Source organism: Delphinus delphis, chromosome 3 (assembly GCF_949987515.2).
Source record: "Delphinus delphis chromosome 3, mDelDel1.2, whole genome shotgun sequence".
Classification (NCBI taxonomy): Eukaryota; Metazoa; Chordata; class Mammalia; order Artiodactyla; family Delphinidae; genus Delphinus; species Delphinus delphis.
Genome location: NC_082685.1, coordinates 37,591,932 through 37,609,381, shown reverse-complemented (window position 1 = coordinate 37,609,381; position 17,450 = coordinate 37,591,932). Strand labels below are relative to the sequence as shown.

Below are 17,450 nucleotides of genomic sequence, written 5' to 3'. Positions count from 1 at the left end.
ACTGTTACATCAGCTGCAATCCTTAACCACAAGTGTTCCTCAGAGGCAAACATCTTCATGTCTATTTCTTCTCTAAGAATCTTCTTCCGTAAAAGCAGTAGTTCCAAAAACAAGGACCCCCGCCCCCCCTCACCAAAAGAGCAGGAGTATTTGTTCCAGATCAAACACTCTCACCTTCCAGTGGAATCAGAATCATCTGCAAAATCTGTAAAAAGGTAAATACTCAGGCTCCATCCCAAACCTACCCAATGAGAAGCTACAGGGTGGGCCCAGGCACTTGTATTTTTCACAAGCTTTCCACCTGCTTCCAATGCCTAAAAAAGATGGAGAAACACTGTAACAATTTGGTGATATCAACAATGCAAAATTCAGATGTAGATCCAAACTGAAAATACGTTCAAGTGAAACACTTGGTCATTGATTTTTTTTAATGACTAATGTAATTAAAGGCAAATGAGGTTTATCCACATTGCTTCTGGTTCTCATATTTTTCATTTTGATCAATACAGAATATTTGCACTATACGATTTTATTAAATGAGAAGCCAAACTTGCCCATTAATTACAGCATCTCTCATGTGAACAGAGGGGTTTGATGACTACAATCTAATTTTCTAGAGCAGGTAGGGGTGGGGAGGGTATCTGGGGTGGATTAGAAAGCCCCCTAGACCCACCTCAACTCCTGGCAACTGCCACCAGGCAGGAATGAGTAACTTCAAGGGGCCAGCTCTTCCAATTTTCCAAAAGAAGCTAGAAAATTTGTATGTATAGTCTTGCAACTTTTAAATGGTTGGCAACTAAATCAAATGGTTTCTTCAGGGCTTCCCTGGTGGCGCAGTGGTTGAGAGTCCGCCTGCCGATGCAGGGGACACGGGTTCGTGCCCCGGTCCGGTAAGATCCCACATGCCGCGGAGCAGCTGGGCCTGTAAGCCATGGCCACTGAGCCTGCGCGTCCGGAGCCTGTGCTCCACAACGGGAGAAGCCACAACAGTGAGAGGCCCGCGTACCGCAAAAAAAAAAAAAAAAAAAAAAAAAGGTTTCTTCAAACATCATCTAAAAATGCACCATTGAGGCCCAACAACAAAACAAAGCAAAGTTCATCAACCCAGATTTCACCTGAATACTGAAGTTTTTAAGTTCTGTTCTACGAGTTCTGAGTTCTGTATCCGAATTCGGTTAGATAATCAAAAATTATCTCACAGAAATTACTTCCAGCTGATACGTAACATTATGCTCTCTGCCTCTAGAACTAACAGAAGTCTCTGCCATTTTTGAACTAAGGGGTTTACACAAGGAGCTACGTACTAAGTCCCTCTGTTCACTCAGTAGGTATGCAGAGGGCTCCTGCCCTATGCCAGGCACTGAGAACACAGCAGTAAACTGAAACTTAGTTAAGTTTAATATTTGGCGTAGCACATAAAAAGTACATAAAGCTCATCACTCCATCGGCGGTAAAGATTAAAAATACAGATGGGCAAAGCCTTAAGAGCAAAATGGTACCTCAAAGATTATTTTTTCAGATGAGGTTGAAGTCCAGAAAAACAAAGGCTGGCCAAGGATCATACAGCTTGAAAGGGAGTAAAAATGATAACTCAGAGCTTCTGCCTTTACTCAAAGCTCCTCTCACCCCTTTTGCTGCCTATTTCCCTAAATACAAGGGGACTGATAAAGGATCGTCAAAGGAAATTAGCAGGCTTGATGCCCATCAGAGATGAGTTCAGTTTGGCAAGTTGTCATTTGGAAAATAATAGAATATTCCATCTAGAAATGACTCAGAATTTCATCTGCATTCATGGAGATTATTATTTCCAGCTAGTCAGAGGCCATTCTCTCTTACCTTAGAACATATAAAACAATAGAGAAGCAAGGAATTGCTTATATCTATTAAGAATAGAAATAAAAATTAAGGGTCATACAGCCAACATTCATAAAAAAATAGGTTAGGAAAAGAACACCAAGATCAGTGTCGGCGAGATTAAGTAAGATGAACAGGACACCAGGAGTGTGGTTAATAGCAGGGTTTACTGTCTTCACTGGCCATGTCCTACCTTTTACTCTCAACCATACTGCAACCGAATGTCCAGTCCACTGGAGGAAGGAAAGAAAGTATTTTTCTGAGTGGCCACAATCACTCATTGTATAAACTGCTCCTAGTATTTCTGATTATTTTCTAAGTAAGTACTACCTACAAATACAACCCTGTTTTTAAGAGTATTCTCTATCTTCAAAGGTGGGAGAAACAGGTGTGCCTTAACTGATAAACTACAAAATTGTTTGGAATGTATTTGAATTTCAGAAGCTAATGACAGGCACTGGACTTCAAAAAGAGATGTGAAAGAGATCCCTGGGTGGGCAGGGTGCTTGTCAATGGGGGTAGTTCTGCTATCACTGAATATAAAAGCATCTTGAAGAGACTAATTCCAAAAGTGAGATTATGGGTGATTTTTGGGTTTTTTAATTCTTTACTTTCCAAATAATGTGTTGAAAAAATTAGGGAAAAGTATTTTTTAAATCATATAGCATTTAAAAAAATAATCAAAATCTAATAATTCCTGTTTTCAACCTGCCACAATTCTAAAACTGGAGAAATTCTATTTTTAATATGAAAGCCAGAGTAGAAGCAACTGGAATGTAAAACTTGTTCTTTACAGCTTCCCCCCCCGCCCCGAAGATCAGCACATGATTTAGTAAGACTTAAGTCTCTGTAAGGTTCTTGTCCCATTACCACAGACATAGAAAAAAGCCTTCCCACTTAAACCGGAGACTACAAAATTTTTCCTTCCCCATTAACCAATTAAATTTACAATTTGACATATGTCAAAACCTTCTGAGAAAGCAGAGTGTTTCCAATGTAAAAGGCTTATGAAAACAGGGCATGTTCTTAAGAGAAAACACGGAAGCCCTAATGAGGGATTTCAGGGAGCCACATGTTCAGTGTTGGAAAATCAGACCTCTAGAGACATGCTGTGCAAATAGCATGATTTAGATCATTAGGACAACAGTTTTACATGAAAAAAATGAAAAGCAACACAAAGTGGAAATATAAGTTGAACGAGTATGACAGTTTCAACTGTTTAGTACTAACTTTGATGTCAGAGTTCATAAGGTGATAAAGTTTTTAAGAGGGAACTGATCATGACAGAAAATACATATACACTGTCTGAAAAACAGTGGAGATCATTAAGCAGACAGGGCTTACAGGGATGTGATATTTTCTCACTTAATTTGATCAAGTATCATAGAAGGGAAATTGAATCTAATTTTCTGGTTTTCTCTTTAGTAGTACAAACTAGGTGGTTAAACTTTATGTCTTCTTCTTAAATCAGAAGTCTGACAGTGAGTTGAATACTATTAAAAAAAAATGACCAGAAAACAGAAATTTGAAAGACAGATGGCATTATACAGTGCTACTGTCCCAGCATATCAGAACAAGGAACAAATTAAGTCAGAGATGCTCAACTGGTATATTTTCAATCATTCACAGGTGTGCTCCCAGATTTTGAATAACGTGTAAATAAAAAATTAAGTGGTGCTTCCATTGAGATGTGGCAGTCATCAGCACAGCTGATGCGTTCTCTTTCCAGGCCCAGGAGGAAGACTGAACTTCCGCAGCCTCTTGTGCAGGTGGGACCACAGCTCTGGCCAGGGGGTGGTGCATCCACTGCTGGGAGGAGCAAGTAACTGCTAGAGGACAGCCTTCCAGAGCCTTTTCCCTTGCCATGACCATCAGGAAGGTTCAAGTCAGTGACTGTTCCAACAGCCTAGATCCCTGAGTACCTGCACCAAATACAGCACCCCACCCACTCTCCAACAGACACAGATGCAGTGTGTGGGATGTAAACCTTTGTTTTGAAGCCATTGAGATCTTGAGGGGTTTTGTTACTACAACATAATCTTGCTCTCCTGACTGAAACAAAAGGATATGCACTGATAAAGAGAGTTATTTGCCCACCAGGCTGCTGGGCTGAGAGGCTCATGTGACTTGGTTAAGTACAGCTGGGGTCTCTGTGCTATTAGGAGGTTAAAAAGTGGTTTGTAGGGCTTCCCTGGTGGTGCAGTGGTTGAGAGTCCGCCTGCCGATGCAGGGGACATGGGTTCGTGCCCCGGTCCGGAAGGATCCCACATGCCGCGGAGCGGCTGGGCCCGTGAGCCATTGCCACTGAGCCTGCGCGTCCGGAGCCTGTGCTCTGCAGTGGGAGAGGCCACAACAGTGAGAGGTCCGCGTACCGCAAAAAAAAAAAAAAAAAAAAAAAAAGTGGTTCGTAGGGGCTTCCTTGGTGGCGCAGTGGTTAAGAATCCACCTGCCAATGCAGGGGACACGGGTTCCATCCCTGGTCCAGGAAGATCCCACATGCCGCGGAGCAACTAAGCCTGTGCGCCACAACTACTGAGCCTTCACTCTAGGGCCCACGAGCCACAACTACTGAGCCCGTGTGCCACAACTACTGAAGCCCACACGCCTAGAGCCCGTGCTCCGCAACAAGAGAAGCCACCACAGTGAGAAGCCCGTGCACCACAACCAAGAGTAGCCCCCGCTCACTGCAACTAGAGAAAGCCCGTGCACAGCAACGAAGACCCAACACAGCCAAAAATAAAAATAAATAAAATAAAATAAATTTATTTAAAAAAAACTGTTTTGTAATATGAAACTATGACAAAGAAACAGTTTTATGAAAACATCTGAGAACTTTTCCCGAAGTCTATATGAGAGAGTCAGTCCTTTGGTGCTTAAGGATGGCCGAGTTCGCTGTGCCATAAATAATTTCAACTTCATATGCAATTTTATTCCTTTAAACAAGGCACCAAACATTTAATATTTGAATATGTACCTTTTACACAAGGGCTGAAATTCAGTTGTTGTTGTTTTTTTTTGAAATTCAGTTTTAAATCCAAGATTGCTGCTAGGTTTTTGGACAACAGCCTGACTACCACCAGAGGGTGCCATCTGCTGTTTTCTGCCTGACCAGGATCACCAAAAGGACGGTGAGAAACTTCCGGCTATACCTGGGGAGAAATCCATTCTGGTCTAGCCACTTCCTTTCTAATTGTAAAATCATGCTGGTGTCAGGCTAGTTGGATAGAATCACCCAGGAAGCTATGAAATGCACATTCTCAGGCACCCCAAAGGCTAACTCAGTAGGTCTGAAGTGGGGTTCAGAAATGCGTAATTTTTTTTTAAAGTTCCCTAGATACTTCTGATGCAGAGCTAGGTTTGCTACCACTGGTGTAGAAGATTTCAAAGAACTGATCCTTTTCAATCAAAATGTTTTGCCATCTGCAGGGCATTTTTTGACAGGGATCAAGATATCAGAAGCCCAGCTGGATAAGCAAAACCTCCTGAAAACAGAATTTCGTTAAGACACCTTACAATAATAATTATCACAGAAATAAAACATTGTTATCTTCAAATTTAAATTTATTAAGACATTCAGCTATGTCTGTCAGTCTACATCCAAATTTGCTACTAAAAATAAAATAAAGTCACGTCCCACATTAGGAATACCGAGTCTGAAAAACACTTTTTGAGCCAAGCCTATTGTATAAATAAATGACTAGTTTCTTTTCATATCAAAATTCCCATAAAAAATTACATTCCCCCCCTCCCCAGTTCTACCTGTAGCCATGATGAATGTAAAAATTTAAATATGACAAATCCTTGTCAAAGAAAAGGTGCAAAGTCTATTAACAGCTTTAAAAGTGGCATTTGCAGAGTGTGATCATACAGTTATGTACTCATTCCCAAAGTGCAAATATTGCCATAATTTAACACTGTTTTGATTCAGTTGCAAGAATTAAACATTACACAGGATTGAAAAGTACACTTAGGGCCTTTATCAGTGCCCTAAAGCCCTTCCCACTTTGGTCTCCTATACTAACGTGGACTCCAAAGTGTTCATTAGAGTTTTAGTTTACTTCACACAGCCAACACAGTATACGATGTATTAACAAAAGTTTCATATACATCAAAATATTGAAGACTCCATCATAAAGTTCAAGAGTCTCAGATTACATGAATGCACCCGCAAGGCCCAAGTGCCCACCCACCCCCTCCCCCAAAGCACATACGAAGTATGAGCGTGCTTCAATCTTTGAATACAATCAATGCTTTTACGTCTTTGATTTCATTTCAGTGCTGTACAAATAATCACCTGACTGAGTTCCAATTAACTGAGGGAAAAGGGGGTAGAGAAAAGGGCTGGTCACCACTCATACTCTGTAACAAGAATGGTCCTGTCCCATAGAAAGTGAAATATCAGTTCCACTTCTGCCTGCTTCCTCCCACGGTGTCCTCACGCTCTTTATCCTCCTTTCTTTAGCCCCTTTCAGACACTCAAATCTGATTTTATTTATCCCTTACAAATCAGGGGCCGTTTCTGAAGTTGCTGAGGTTGAATTTTCTTGGCAAACCTCTACCAAACATCAGCATAGGATATATAAATACATTTTGATTAGCATACTTTGCAAAATTTCTCCCACAAAGTCAAGGGGATGAAAGCAGGTGGTCTCCACTGAGAGTACTTCCTGGATTAGATCCTTGGAATGTCAAGTTTCCTGCCTAATCACCTCATACATTCACTCCTCAAATCTGGGCACGAACTCCATCGTGAGTTAACTTCTCCTCCAGAGTAGCAAAGCATTACTCCTGCTGCTTTTCTTCTAGGCTGACCTCAACAGGATGTGCTGCATCTTTTGCGCTAAGAGGATTTTCCTTGGGATCACAAGTCCCTTCCTGGCTATCTGATCTTCTGGCAATGCACTCGTCATTGTCCCTAGAACCTTCTTGCACTCCAGTCCCCTGAGGATGCTCCTGGCCTGGGGGTACAGTACCTTCCTGAAGCACATTTTGCTCAGCTCCAGCAGGAGGCTGTGGAACTGGGTCAGCCCCTAACCCTGGCAGCTGCGAGGAGTTTTTGAGGTGGCAGTGGCACAGAGGGCAAGTTTCCTGGACATACAGCCACTTCTTGAGACACCCTGCGTGGAAGAAATGACTGCAAGGTGTGATCACAGCAGATTTCATGTCCTAAAACGGGGGAAAAAGATAATTCGTAAATGTCTATTATCTAAAATCTTTGCTGCTATGCTCGAGTTCTAGTTCCAACATTTCTTTCTCACAAATTCTCCAGAGAAAATTTGCAACACAGATCTTAGAATAAAACTCATTTTATATTTTTGTAATAATCTTCTTGCCATCAGAGACTCCTTTATACAAATAATACATGAACCACTGGCTAAGCAATTTTTAAAAAGAAGTAAAAACCAAAAATGAGGAAGAAACGACCTTCGTAACGGGGTTCAGACTTAGTATGAAACAAAGGTTATAAAACTGTAGCAGTATGATCACTGGGTCTCCATGAGTATAATTATAACCTCAGGAAATCTGATGAAGATTGGACTTTTTCCACTTTTTTCCTTCAACACAGCTCAACACATTATTCCATGATGAGATTATTGGCAAGGAGACAAAATCAGCCACATAACACCAGGGTATTGGCAAGGAAGTGGAAACTTCATTAGGGACAATGTACATCCCAGTTTTCACGATATAAGCCAGTGTTTTTTCAAAGTGCATCAGAATCACCTGGAGTGCTGGCTAACCATGCATATTCTGGGGCCACCCCAGACCTACTGGATATCTGAAGATGGCATTCACAAATCCATAGGTAAAGCAAGCCACCCATGTGACTTTAATGCACACTTAAGTTTAATAACCACTGGAATAAGAAATGGTATACTTTGCACTAGTAGTCCTTGCATAAGATATATTTGGGGAGGGAAGGCTAGGGATATGAAGTTTAAATTGTAACAACATACATTTGGTTGATCAACCATTAATTTTGTTTAAAGTCCCAAAACAAGGAGTTGTGGCTATAATAGAAATTCCTTGCCAAGAACTGGTAACACCTGGGAGTCAACTTTTAAGCAGAAAGCCATCCAAGGAAGAGCAGCCAGCTAGGAAGGTAAGCAATTTGAGTTTTATTTTCAGTGTGATATCAGCAGGTAGTTCAAGCACCTCAAAAAAAGTGATGTGACAACAGGAAATACAAAAAGAGGACTCTCAAATCCCAGAGATGGTATATTTAGACATAGGCTGTTGAAGTTGATGTGCCACAAATCTGTCTTGGATATGCTTTGTCCTGCATACAACAAGGCTACCGAGCACAAAGGACCCAAAAGAAGACAATGACCACTTAACTTTGGGGGAATCTACATTGCTCCTCAATCCCCGCAAATGCAACAACAACCTGGAAAATATTATTTTGCTAGTACCCAAAAGTATGCTCTAATAACAATCAAAAAGTGGCTGCTTAATTTTACTCTTAGGAAAAATTCTTATTCTAGATGGCCTTCACGCACAAACACATACACATCCCACCTACACTGTAAAGCAGCCTTGGAGCAAGTACCTCCTCTGTATACTCATTGACACTATCTATAGTTTTTTTCCCACCAGCCCACACTTTTTAAGAGTGATTTGAAAGGAACAGTTTGTGCCGTGGCCCAGAATTTCTGCCCATACTTCCAACAGTACAGTTAGCTGTAAAAAGCTTCTTACTCAATCACCCTCCTGCACAGGTGACTGGTGACTAAACTCTAGGCCTGTTGTTTGTTACTGTTGTATTTCCAAGCGGATTTAAATACTATCTTTCAATTCTTGCTAGAAGGCAGTCATCAGCTATTGAGGGCTCACGTGCCAAAGATGCCAGGGAGACCAACCATAATGTACACCAACTGGGTGCCTCTGCCATATCTCCTGCCCCCCACTTCCACACAGAGGCTGCATCCACCTCAGATATACCTCAGCCCACAGGGAAGCGCATACTCTCTCCACCTACGTCAAGTGAATGAACGTTTACTCCCTACCCTGGAAATACCAGAGGGAAAGAGTCAGAATCTTGGCACACCACTTTTCAGAAGTTGCTGACTCCTGAATGATAATATGTATTTGATAGTACATGTGTGTGTGTGTGTGTGTGTGTGTGTGTGTGCGCGCGCGCGCGTGTGTGTGTGTGTGTGTGTGTGTGTATGTGTATGTGTGTATATTCAGGAGTAAATATAAAATACACCTGACCTGTTTTTCCTTTATTTATGGGTGAGCAATAATGTTGAAAATAACAATAAATTAGAACTTGAGGAACTAAATTTAAAACTTACTTTAGAAATAAAATGGAAATATTTTATCAGGTCTTTAATAATATCTGAGGCCCACTTTTTTTTTACCCAGGAGATAATTTCTGCCTGGAAATTTAACTTGAATTTGGATAATGTGGTTAAAGTTGCAAGGGATACATGGTATGAACCACCCAAATGGCTTCTTACTGTATGAGTTACCTGATAACAGATGGCACAAATATCATTGTGTTTCTCAAGCTGCTCTTTCGTAGCAATGGGTAATGATTTAATCTTATTCACAGCGTCCCTTCGGAGAAGGAAGCTCTTCCATCCCAGTTGGGCCCGAAGCCACACATTATAGTAGGAATGGATGAAGATGATCATTGAGCCCATTACTGTCCATTCTCCAAAGATGGTCTCGGAGACGCCATAGGCCACCACACAGAGGGCCACGAGAAACTCCAGCAGGCGGTAAGTGCCGTTCACATAGTAGATGACATCATCCATGTTTTCTACTGGCTCTTTTCTGAATTCCTCAACCATAAATAAGACATAAATAAAAAGTGTTCCTAGAACCTGAAAAAAAAAAGATGTATATAATCACTAATAAAGTTTTTCCTAGACTTTAAGTGATAACACATTACTAATATCTTTAGTATACCAGATTTCATATCCATAGGAGACACTGGTACAATTAAAATGTGGGTGATCTCAGTAATACAGATCTTTGATACTGAAAAGTACCCTGAGATATAACTTTACTAAAATGATTCTGATTAGTAATCAGTCTTCTCTGACATTCTTTCCTTCTTTCCCCTGGTCACCAAAACCCTCACAATTCTATCTAAAATTTCCTAATTCTGTACTCATATCTATTCCTCAACTTTCAAAGAACCTTTACTTCTACAAGAAACAATGAATAAATCTTTATTGCCAGTGCTACGTTTTTCTTTTACTTGTTACTGATTAGGCAGCCAAGATACACTTTTAAGTTACAGTAAGTTTATCCATTCCATGGTAACATTGTGTGTGTGTGTGCGTGTAAAGTATATATCATGTCCGTGTAATACATACACAGGTATCATTTATTTATATACATTATGAAACTATGGATATTTTTGAGTGGGCAAAATGTGCTCCAAACAAGCACTAAAATCTTTTAATATTTTATAGTTACTTATCTATTTAAGATTTACATGACAGTTCTGTATCATATCATTTTGAAAAAGAGATATTGCAAAGTTTAATTACCTTGATTAAAAAAAACTACAGTGACAGATAGGCTTAGTATTTTAATAACCTACCTTCTAACGCCTATGCTCAAATAATGTAATGCATTCTAGTAAAGAGGATGGGAAGTAATCACCTAAATAGACCACTTATCATCATTAATCTTGAAAAAGTTTAATTCCTTTCCTGGAAGGAAAAGTAAGAAAATCAGTTATTATATAAAGTTAATTAATCCTGGGCTTACCTGAAGAGAGGTGAGAATGCTGCTAGAAATAATGATAAGAAGCCAAAAATCCATGTGGAAAAACTGGCAAATCATATAAGCCATATATGCAGGGAACACCAGTAAAAATAAACAAAGGCTCACGGCACGGAAGTGTTTCCATAAACTCCTAGAGAAAGAAAAGTATCCTTTTAACATGCCTGTAACCTAGCAGCACCACTAACCAATCTTGTGCCATGCTTCAATTTCACAGCATTTTACTGCACACCCTTCTCCATGCCAGTCACAGTGCTAGATTTCAGGGCAAGTCATGTCAAAGGCTTCAAAGCACCTTTTCTCTTAACACCCCATACTCAGTCAATTGACAAGTACCACCAATTCTTTTTTTTTTTTCTGAATAGTTTGCTTTCAATCTCATTCCCATTCCAAGCAATCTCAAAGCGATGTCAGGCTTTTATAGCATTAAACTTCAACAATTTTAACAGTAATGTGCTGTCTTAAATTGTGACGTCCTCTCCTCACCTGCACCACCCTGGATGAAAATCTCTGCAGCCGTGAGTGCAGTGTTACTAAGAGGAATGGCTCTCCTATGAGCAGGGGTATTACCCCTCACATCTGTTGAGGTTGGGGAAAAACTATGAACCACTGCACTTTAAGACCTACTAGCTGATCTTCCTTCCCTTCTAGCCCCTGTTCCTAGAGAGATTAATCGTTCTAAAGCTCTGCTAGCATAATACTGTCAATACCTTCTCTAAACTTCCTAGCCTGGCATTTTAGGTCCTCCACTCCCAATTTTTTTTTTTAAAGCCTTTTTTAAATTTATTTTTCGGGGGCTGTGTTGGGTCTTTGTTGCTGCACGCGGGCTTTCTCTAGTCGCGGCGAGCGGGGGCTACTCTTTGTTGCAGTGTGCGAGCTTCTTATTGCGATGGCTTCTCTTGTTGCAGAGCACGGGCTCCAGCAGTTGCAGCATGCAAGCTCAGTAGTTGTGGCCCACAGGCTTAGTTGCTCCGCAGCATGTGGGATCTTCCCAGACGGGCTTGAACCCATGTCCCCGCACTGGCAGGTGGATTCTCAACCACTGTGACACCAGGGAAGTCCCTATCACTCCCAATTTTTTGGTCCAAACTTGCCAACATCTGTCCCTCACTACAAGCAAAGATGGTTAACTCTCTTCCCAAAAAGACACAAGCACTCTTAAAAAATCCCACCAGAAATGCCTGCATTCCACTCTCTCCTTTTCTAAACGCTTTAGACTAGCTCAAGCTAAACAAATATATTTATACAGGTAATGATATCCTTTCCCCAGGAATCACCTACCCTCTCAGAATTCTTAACATCTGTACCAAACAATCATACAATAAATTGAAGCACTGCTTCAATATATAGATATTTATATATAATATTTTATACATTATGTATCATATACACCTAAACATTCTTACTTATATTTTTATTTTATATTTATTATTTAAATAAAAATATTTTATATATATACACACATTTAAAAAAAGTCTTATCACCCATATTTAATCTCCTCAAAAATAGGATAACTCCAGCTCCTAAGCACAGAGGCTTGTTTGAAATAAGTGCCAAATAAAACTTGAAAACTTATTTCTGCTTGATATTTTTCAAATTATTTTCCATCAATTACTACCTTTTCTTACCTACCCATCTATCCACCCAAGTGCAAAGCCCTATGATATAAGCAGGACAAAAGTTAATTGTGGTCATTACACAGCAGAACTGTTCCATGTATAACTTTATGCTTTTAAGACACCCAACAAGTCAAGAAATTTCTTAGACTTAGATTTCAGCTTCTGATTCCACTTGAATCCTCCTTGTCAATAGTGGAATACACAGCAGGAGTCCCCTAGTTATGGCAAAAGGAGAAGGAACATAATCTTTTCTTTTATTTAGCTCTTCGTACATTGTACTATTCTAACAGCTCATTCCTTAAATATACCCCAAATTTAATACAGATTGTAAACCAACTTCTAAAAGAAAAATGACACAAAACCCTCCCCCAACAAGTGCCTTAAGCAGAACCTTGAAAAAATCTTTTTGTGCAATAATAAAAAAGGTATGATTTCCACCCCCTACAAGTTTATTATTTACTTTATATATCCCATTTATAAGACAAATGATGATGTAATGACTTATTACCCCAAAAGGGGTTTAAAGAGGAAAAAAAAAAAGATGCTAGATACTTCCATTTCCTTGGCAAATAAAAGCCAAAGTTGGAGTAATTTTTTAACATAAGGATCACAAATCTAGAAAGAAATCAGCGTGAGCCCCAAACAGCCATCCCCTCTCTTAAAAAAACTCAATTACAATCTATGTAAACTGAATATCAAGTCCTAAATCATTTAATGATTCTCTAATAAAAACAAACACAGATTATTTAAAAACATTACGAGGAAACATGAATTTCAACCAATATAGTTTAAAGCTCATAGCCACAATAATTATGCTGTTTTAATTAAATATCAGCATCTGTGGTATGTTCTCAAGTCCATGTGAAGTATCTCAAGGAGACAGAAGAGTAACATAAATCATCCTGCCTACCTTTAACTCTACTACAACATAGGTGGGAGGAAAAATAACCACACTAAGTTAAATGCTATACTGTGTGGGACTGTCCACCGTTAGCAAGTCTGATAAGAAAGTAAATTATTATTCTGGTTAAAATTAAAGCTAGGTACTTTGGAAAGTGTTTTACATCTTTTCTTGTCACACATTTTTCTTATGAGAAGTTAAGGGACAAATATAAACCTGCCACAGTAGCCCTGCTTTGAGATTCCAAACTTTTACTTTTTTTAAAGAAAAGCAGGCAGTAGTTATAATAGGGCAATTTGCCCTAAAACTTTAAATATATTTTTCAAAATCAAGCTAGCTGTGATTCACTTATATAATTTACATATATATACAAACATATATTTATACATATACAAAGAAAAGTAAATATAACATGATGCCAACAGTTTTAAACTTACGTCTGATTTCTATGTTTTATATATACACAAACATTACATACATATTTATCCTTATTTAAGCAGTTAAAATTCAATAAAAATCTAATTTAAAATTAAACATAAAACGAATAGGGGGGCTTCCCTGGTGGCGCAGTGGTTGAGAGTCCGCCTGCTGATGCAGGGGACACGGGTTCGTGCCCCAGTCCGGGAAGATCCCACATGCCGCGGAGCGGCTGGGCCCGTGAGCCATGGCCGCTGAGTCTGCGCGTCCGGAGCCTGTGCTCCGCAACGGGAGAGGCCACAACAGTGAGAGGTGCGCGTACCGCAAAAAAAAAAAAAAACAAAACCAAAAACGAATAGCGGAATTTGAAACTCTGCTATATCATTTGAATACAGTAGACTCTAGTTGTAAAATTCCTTGCTAACAAATGTAATAAAATTCCTGGATAAAAGTAACAATTATATCTACAGCTAAAACTATCTGAGACACATTTTTAAGTTTAAACACTGGAAATTACCTCCAGTCTTAGCAACACCAAGATGTGTGAGGATTTTCCCCTAATAGTTACTTCCTTAACGACAGAGAGAAGCAGAGTTTCAATATTACCATTTAATTGTTAACCTAATGTGAGAATTAGGAAATTTTTCCATTTCCTTTTTTAATGGTACACTTAATTGAATTAATTACAAACCTGGTACACTTAATTGAATTAATCACAATCCTCTGTTCAGAATGCACTATCGTCATTGGTCTGTGCACGTCCCCCTTTTTTATTAGTTCGTAATCCAATTAGCTATTTTAAATACCTGAAATGTAGCAAGCATTCATGAACCCATCTCCCCGTACAAAAGAGGCCCTGGACCATGTGGCAGGCCAGCCTAGTCCATGTCCTGCCTCCCTCCACGCAATGAAACCATTTCATGAGTCCTGTACTCTTCACTCTCTTGCTTGCTTCCCTTTCTACAGTTTTGTTTATCCATATGTACTCCTAAAGAGTGTATTTTAAAATTCTGTTTTTGACATAAAAATAACATTCTAGGGCTTCCCTGGTGGCGCAGTGGTTGAGAGTCCGCCTGCCGATGCAGGGGACACGGGTTCGTGCCCCGGTCCGGGAAGATCCCACATGCCGCGGAGCAGCTAGGCCCGTGAGCCATGGCCGCTGGGCCTGTGCGTCGGGAGCCTGTGCTCCGCAATGGGAGAGGCCACAACAGTGAGAGGTCCGCGTACCACAAAACAAAACAAAACAAAACAAAACATTCTACATTGTCATCTTTGGGGATTTACTTTATATATTGCTATGAATCATTCAAAATGTTTAATGCATCACTATGTTTTTAACATTCCACTGTGACTATTATCACATTTATTCACCCCCTTTCCTGTTTGATTGGCACATGATTTGTTCCCAGGTTTTTGCTATTGTGAGTTGTGCTATGAACATTCTTCTACATGTCCCTCCTGAACATGCACAAGAATGTCTTGAGTATCTACGTAGGAGGAGACAATGCTAAACTGTTTTCCAAAGTGATTACACTAATTTACACTCCCACCAGAAACGTGGGATATCTGGGGACCTATGTTTTCTTCTACCCTAGGTATCAGCTGACTTTCTTTCCTCTCTCTCCCTTCCTTCCTTCTTTTCTATTATTTATTCATTGCCACTTCCACAGGTTTAAAACAGTATCTCACAGCAGTCTTGATTCACATTTCTCTGACCACTAAAGACACTGAAGCTCTCTTCATATTCATTGTTTCCGCTTTCACTAAAAGGCTGATGATGTATTTTATCCACTTCTCTCACCAATCTGAGCTATTTACATATATATTCTTGATAGTAATTCTTGAGGAAGTGTGAATACTATAAATATCTTCTCCCAGGTTTGTAACTATCATTTCTAATACAAGTTTCCTTTAGGTTTAGAAAATGTTATTAATTTTGATAGTTAGATTTATCATTCTTTTCTTTCATAATCATAGTCATTCTTAGTCTCAGTCTTTCACGGCCAGTTCCATCAGTTTAATAATTTTTTTTTCCTACTTGAAGGTCCAAAATATACTACTCTATGCAGATTTAATTTTTTATTTTGACATTTAAGGCTCTACCATTCTGGAGTTGATTCTTTTGTTTACGGCTGTGAGACAGGAATCCAATTCCACCTTTTTCCAATTAGAAACCAATTTTTTCCAGCTACATTACAGAAGAGAACCACCTGCCCCACTCATCTAACATGCCACTTCGGCCATACACCAAAGTCCCATATATATATGGACCTGTCTGGGGGCTCTGTTCCATTGGTCAAGTTGTCTATACTTGAGCCAATTATTATAAAAACTTCACAGTATCTCCTATTGTGAGTGAAATAAACTTTATCTTTCTCAAATTGTCTGTTTGATTTCAATATGGATTTATACTGGTTTCAAAGAATGAGCAGGGGTGGGGGGATAGTCTTTCTATTGTCTGAAAGCATTTGTTTAAAACAGGGATATCTGCTCCTTCAAAGTTTGGTAGAACTTGCCTATAACACCATCTGAGTTAGGATGTTTACCATTTGCTTCCATTTCTTTAACAGAACTATCCAAGCTTTTAAATTCTTAAGTCAGCTCTAATAAGTTTCATTTTTCTCACAACTTTTCCATTTCATTTGTTTTAAAAAGTACTGCCATTTAACTGTTGATTGTACATTCTAATTACCATAGGCAGTAGTGGGAGAGAAGTAAGAACAGAACCGTAACTGTTCATTCCTATCTCATCCTGTCACAGCCAAGAGCCTCTCTTGCCTCAGGCCAATTAATGCTGCTACAGACACGAGTAACAACAGTGACACCAATCCAAAATAACCACTCCACACCAACACACAGGGCTTCTCAGTCTTGCTTCTTTCCCTCTAAATTTCCTCTGTATTTGATCTTGGAGGAAGAAGCCAGTAATGATGCTAGTTCAGCACCCTGGAAGGACCCAGAACTGAATTTACTGGTGCCTGTGGCAGTGAAATTATGGTCTTATTTCTCTCTCTTTTCCAAACTTTCTATTGTATTATATCAGTCTTTTAATTGGTATAATTAATAATACTAAAGGATACTGCCAGAGATGACAAAATAGTAACTGTACTTAGGTCAAAACCCCAATTTAAGTGACTATTTAACTAAGTTCACCATTGAATTCAACATCTTAAATGCTTCTGCTGAGAAACCTTAAACCTAAAAACCAAATCTCAAATAAGTATAATGATTAAAATTATCTGAAACATATCCAAGAGCTTTGAGCTTATTTAAATTAAATTGACTCTTTCAGCCATTCTATGGGTTTGACAAGTTTTCAGAATATTTGGCAATATGGGATATGGGGATAGAAAGATAAATCTGATTAACTATAATTAAAATGTTAATTTCCTTACTTATAAAGCACCACCAAGGAAGCAATTAAATCGGGTATTTCAATAATCAATAATCAGAGTATGTAGAAGCATGCTGGAAAAAAATAGTGGCACTGAGTTTTAAGCAATTCCTTATAGAAAATCCTTGTATAAATTACCATAAGCCTACCATTAGGTAGGTTACACTCCTACCATTCTTAGATATCCACTGAATTATACATATTTACATCATAGTATCTTAAAGAGCCAAATAATTTGACTTTTATTCCTTATGAAAATTTCTGTAATATGAGATGAATATGAATCCAGCTGGTCCCATAAGGTGTCAAGAACCCCCATTATAACCTCAGTTAGTTGCAAAACGCCATCAGATGAGACTGTTATTCCATAAATGCCTATCGTTTTTTGGTTTTTTTTTTCCGGTACGCGGGCCTCTCATTGTTGTGGCCTCTTCCATTGCGGAGCACAGGCTCCGGACGCACAGGCTCAGCGGCCATGGCTCACGGGCCCAGCCGCTTGGCGACATGTGGGATCTTCCTG

At 39.3% G+C, this 17,450-nt stretch overlaps 1 protein-coding gene across 3 annotated transcripts in view; it reads right to left on the bottom strand.

Annotated features, from left to right (window-relative positions):
* Positions 1–4,685: 4,685 nt before the first annotated feature.
* RNF145 (ring finger protein 145) overlaps positions 4,686–17,450 on the bottom strand; it is a 65,965-nt gene continuing 53,200 nt past the window's right edge. For all 3 annotated transcript variants that reach the window (XM_060008441.1, XM_060008443.1, XM_060008442.1), the window contains 3 exons: positions 10,585–10,732; positions 9,330–9,686; positions 4,686–7,020 (listed from right to left, as the gene is read on the bottom strand). In XM_060008441.1, coding sequence (XP_059864424.1) covers positions 6,637–7,020; positions 9,330–9,686; positions 10,585–10,732 — 889 coding nt within the window. In that variant the 3' untranslated portion in view covers positions 4,686–6,636. The remainder of the gene's footprint in view (positions 7,021–9,329; positions 9,687–10,584; positions 10,733–17,450) is intronic.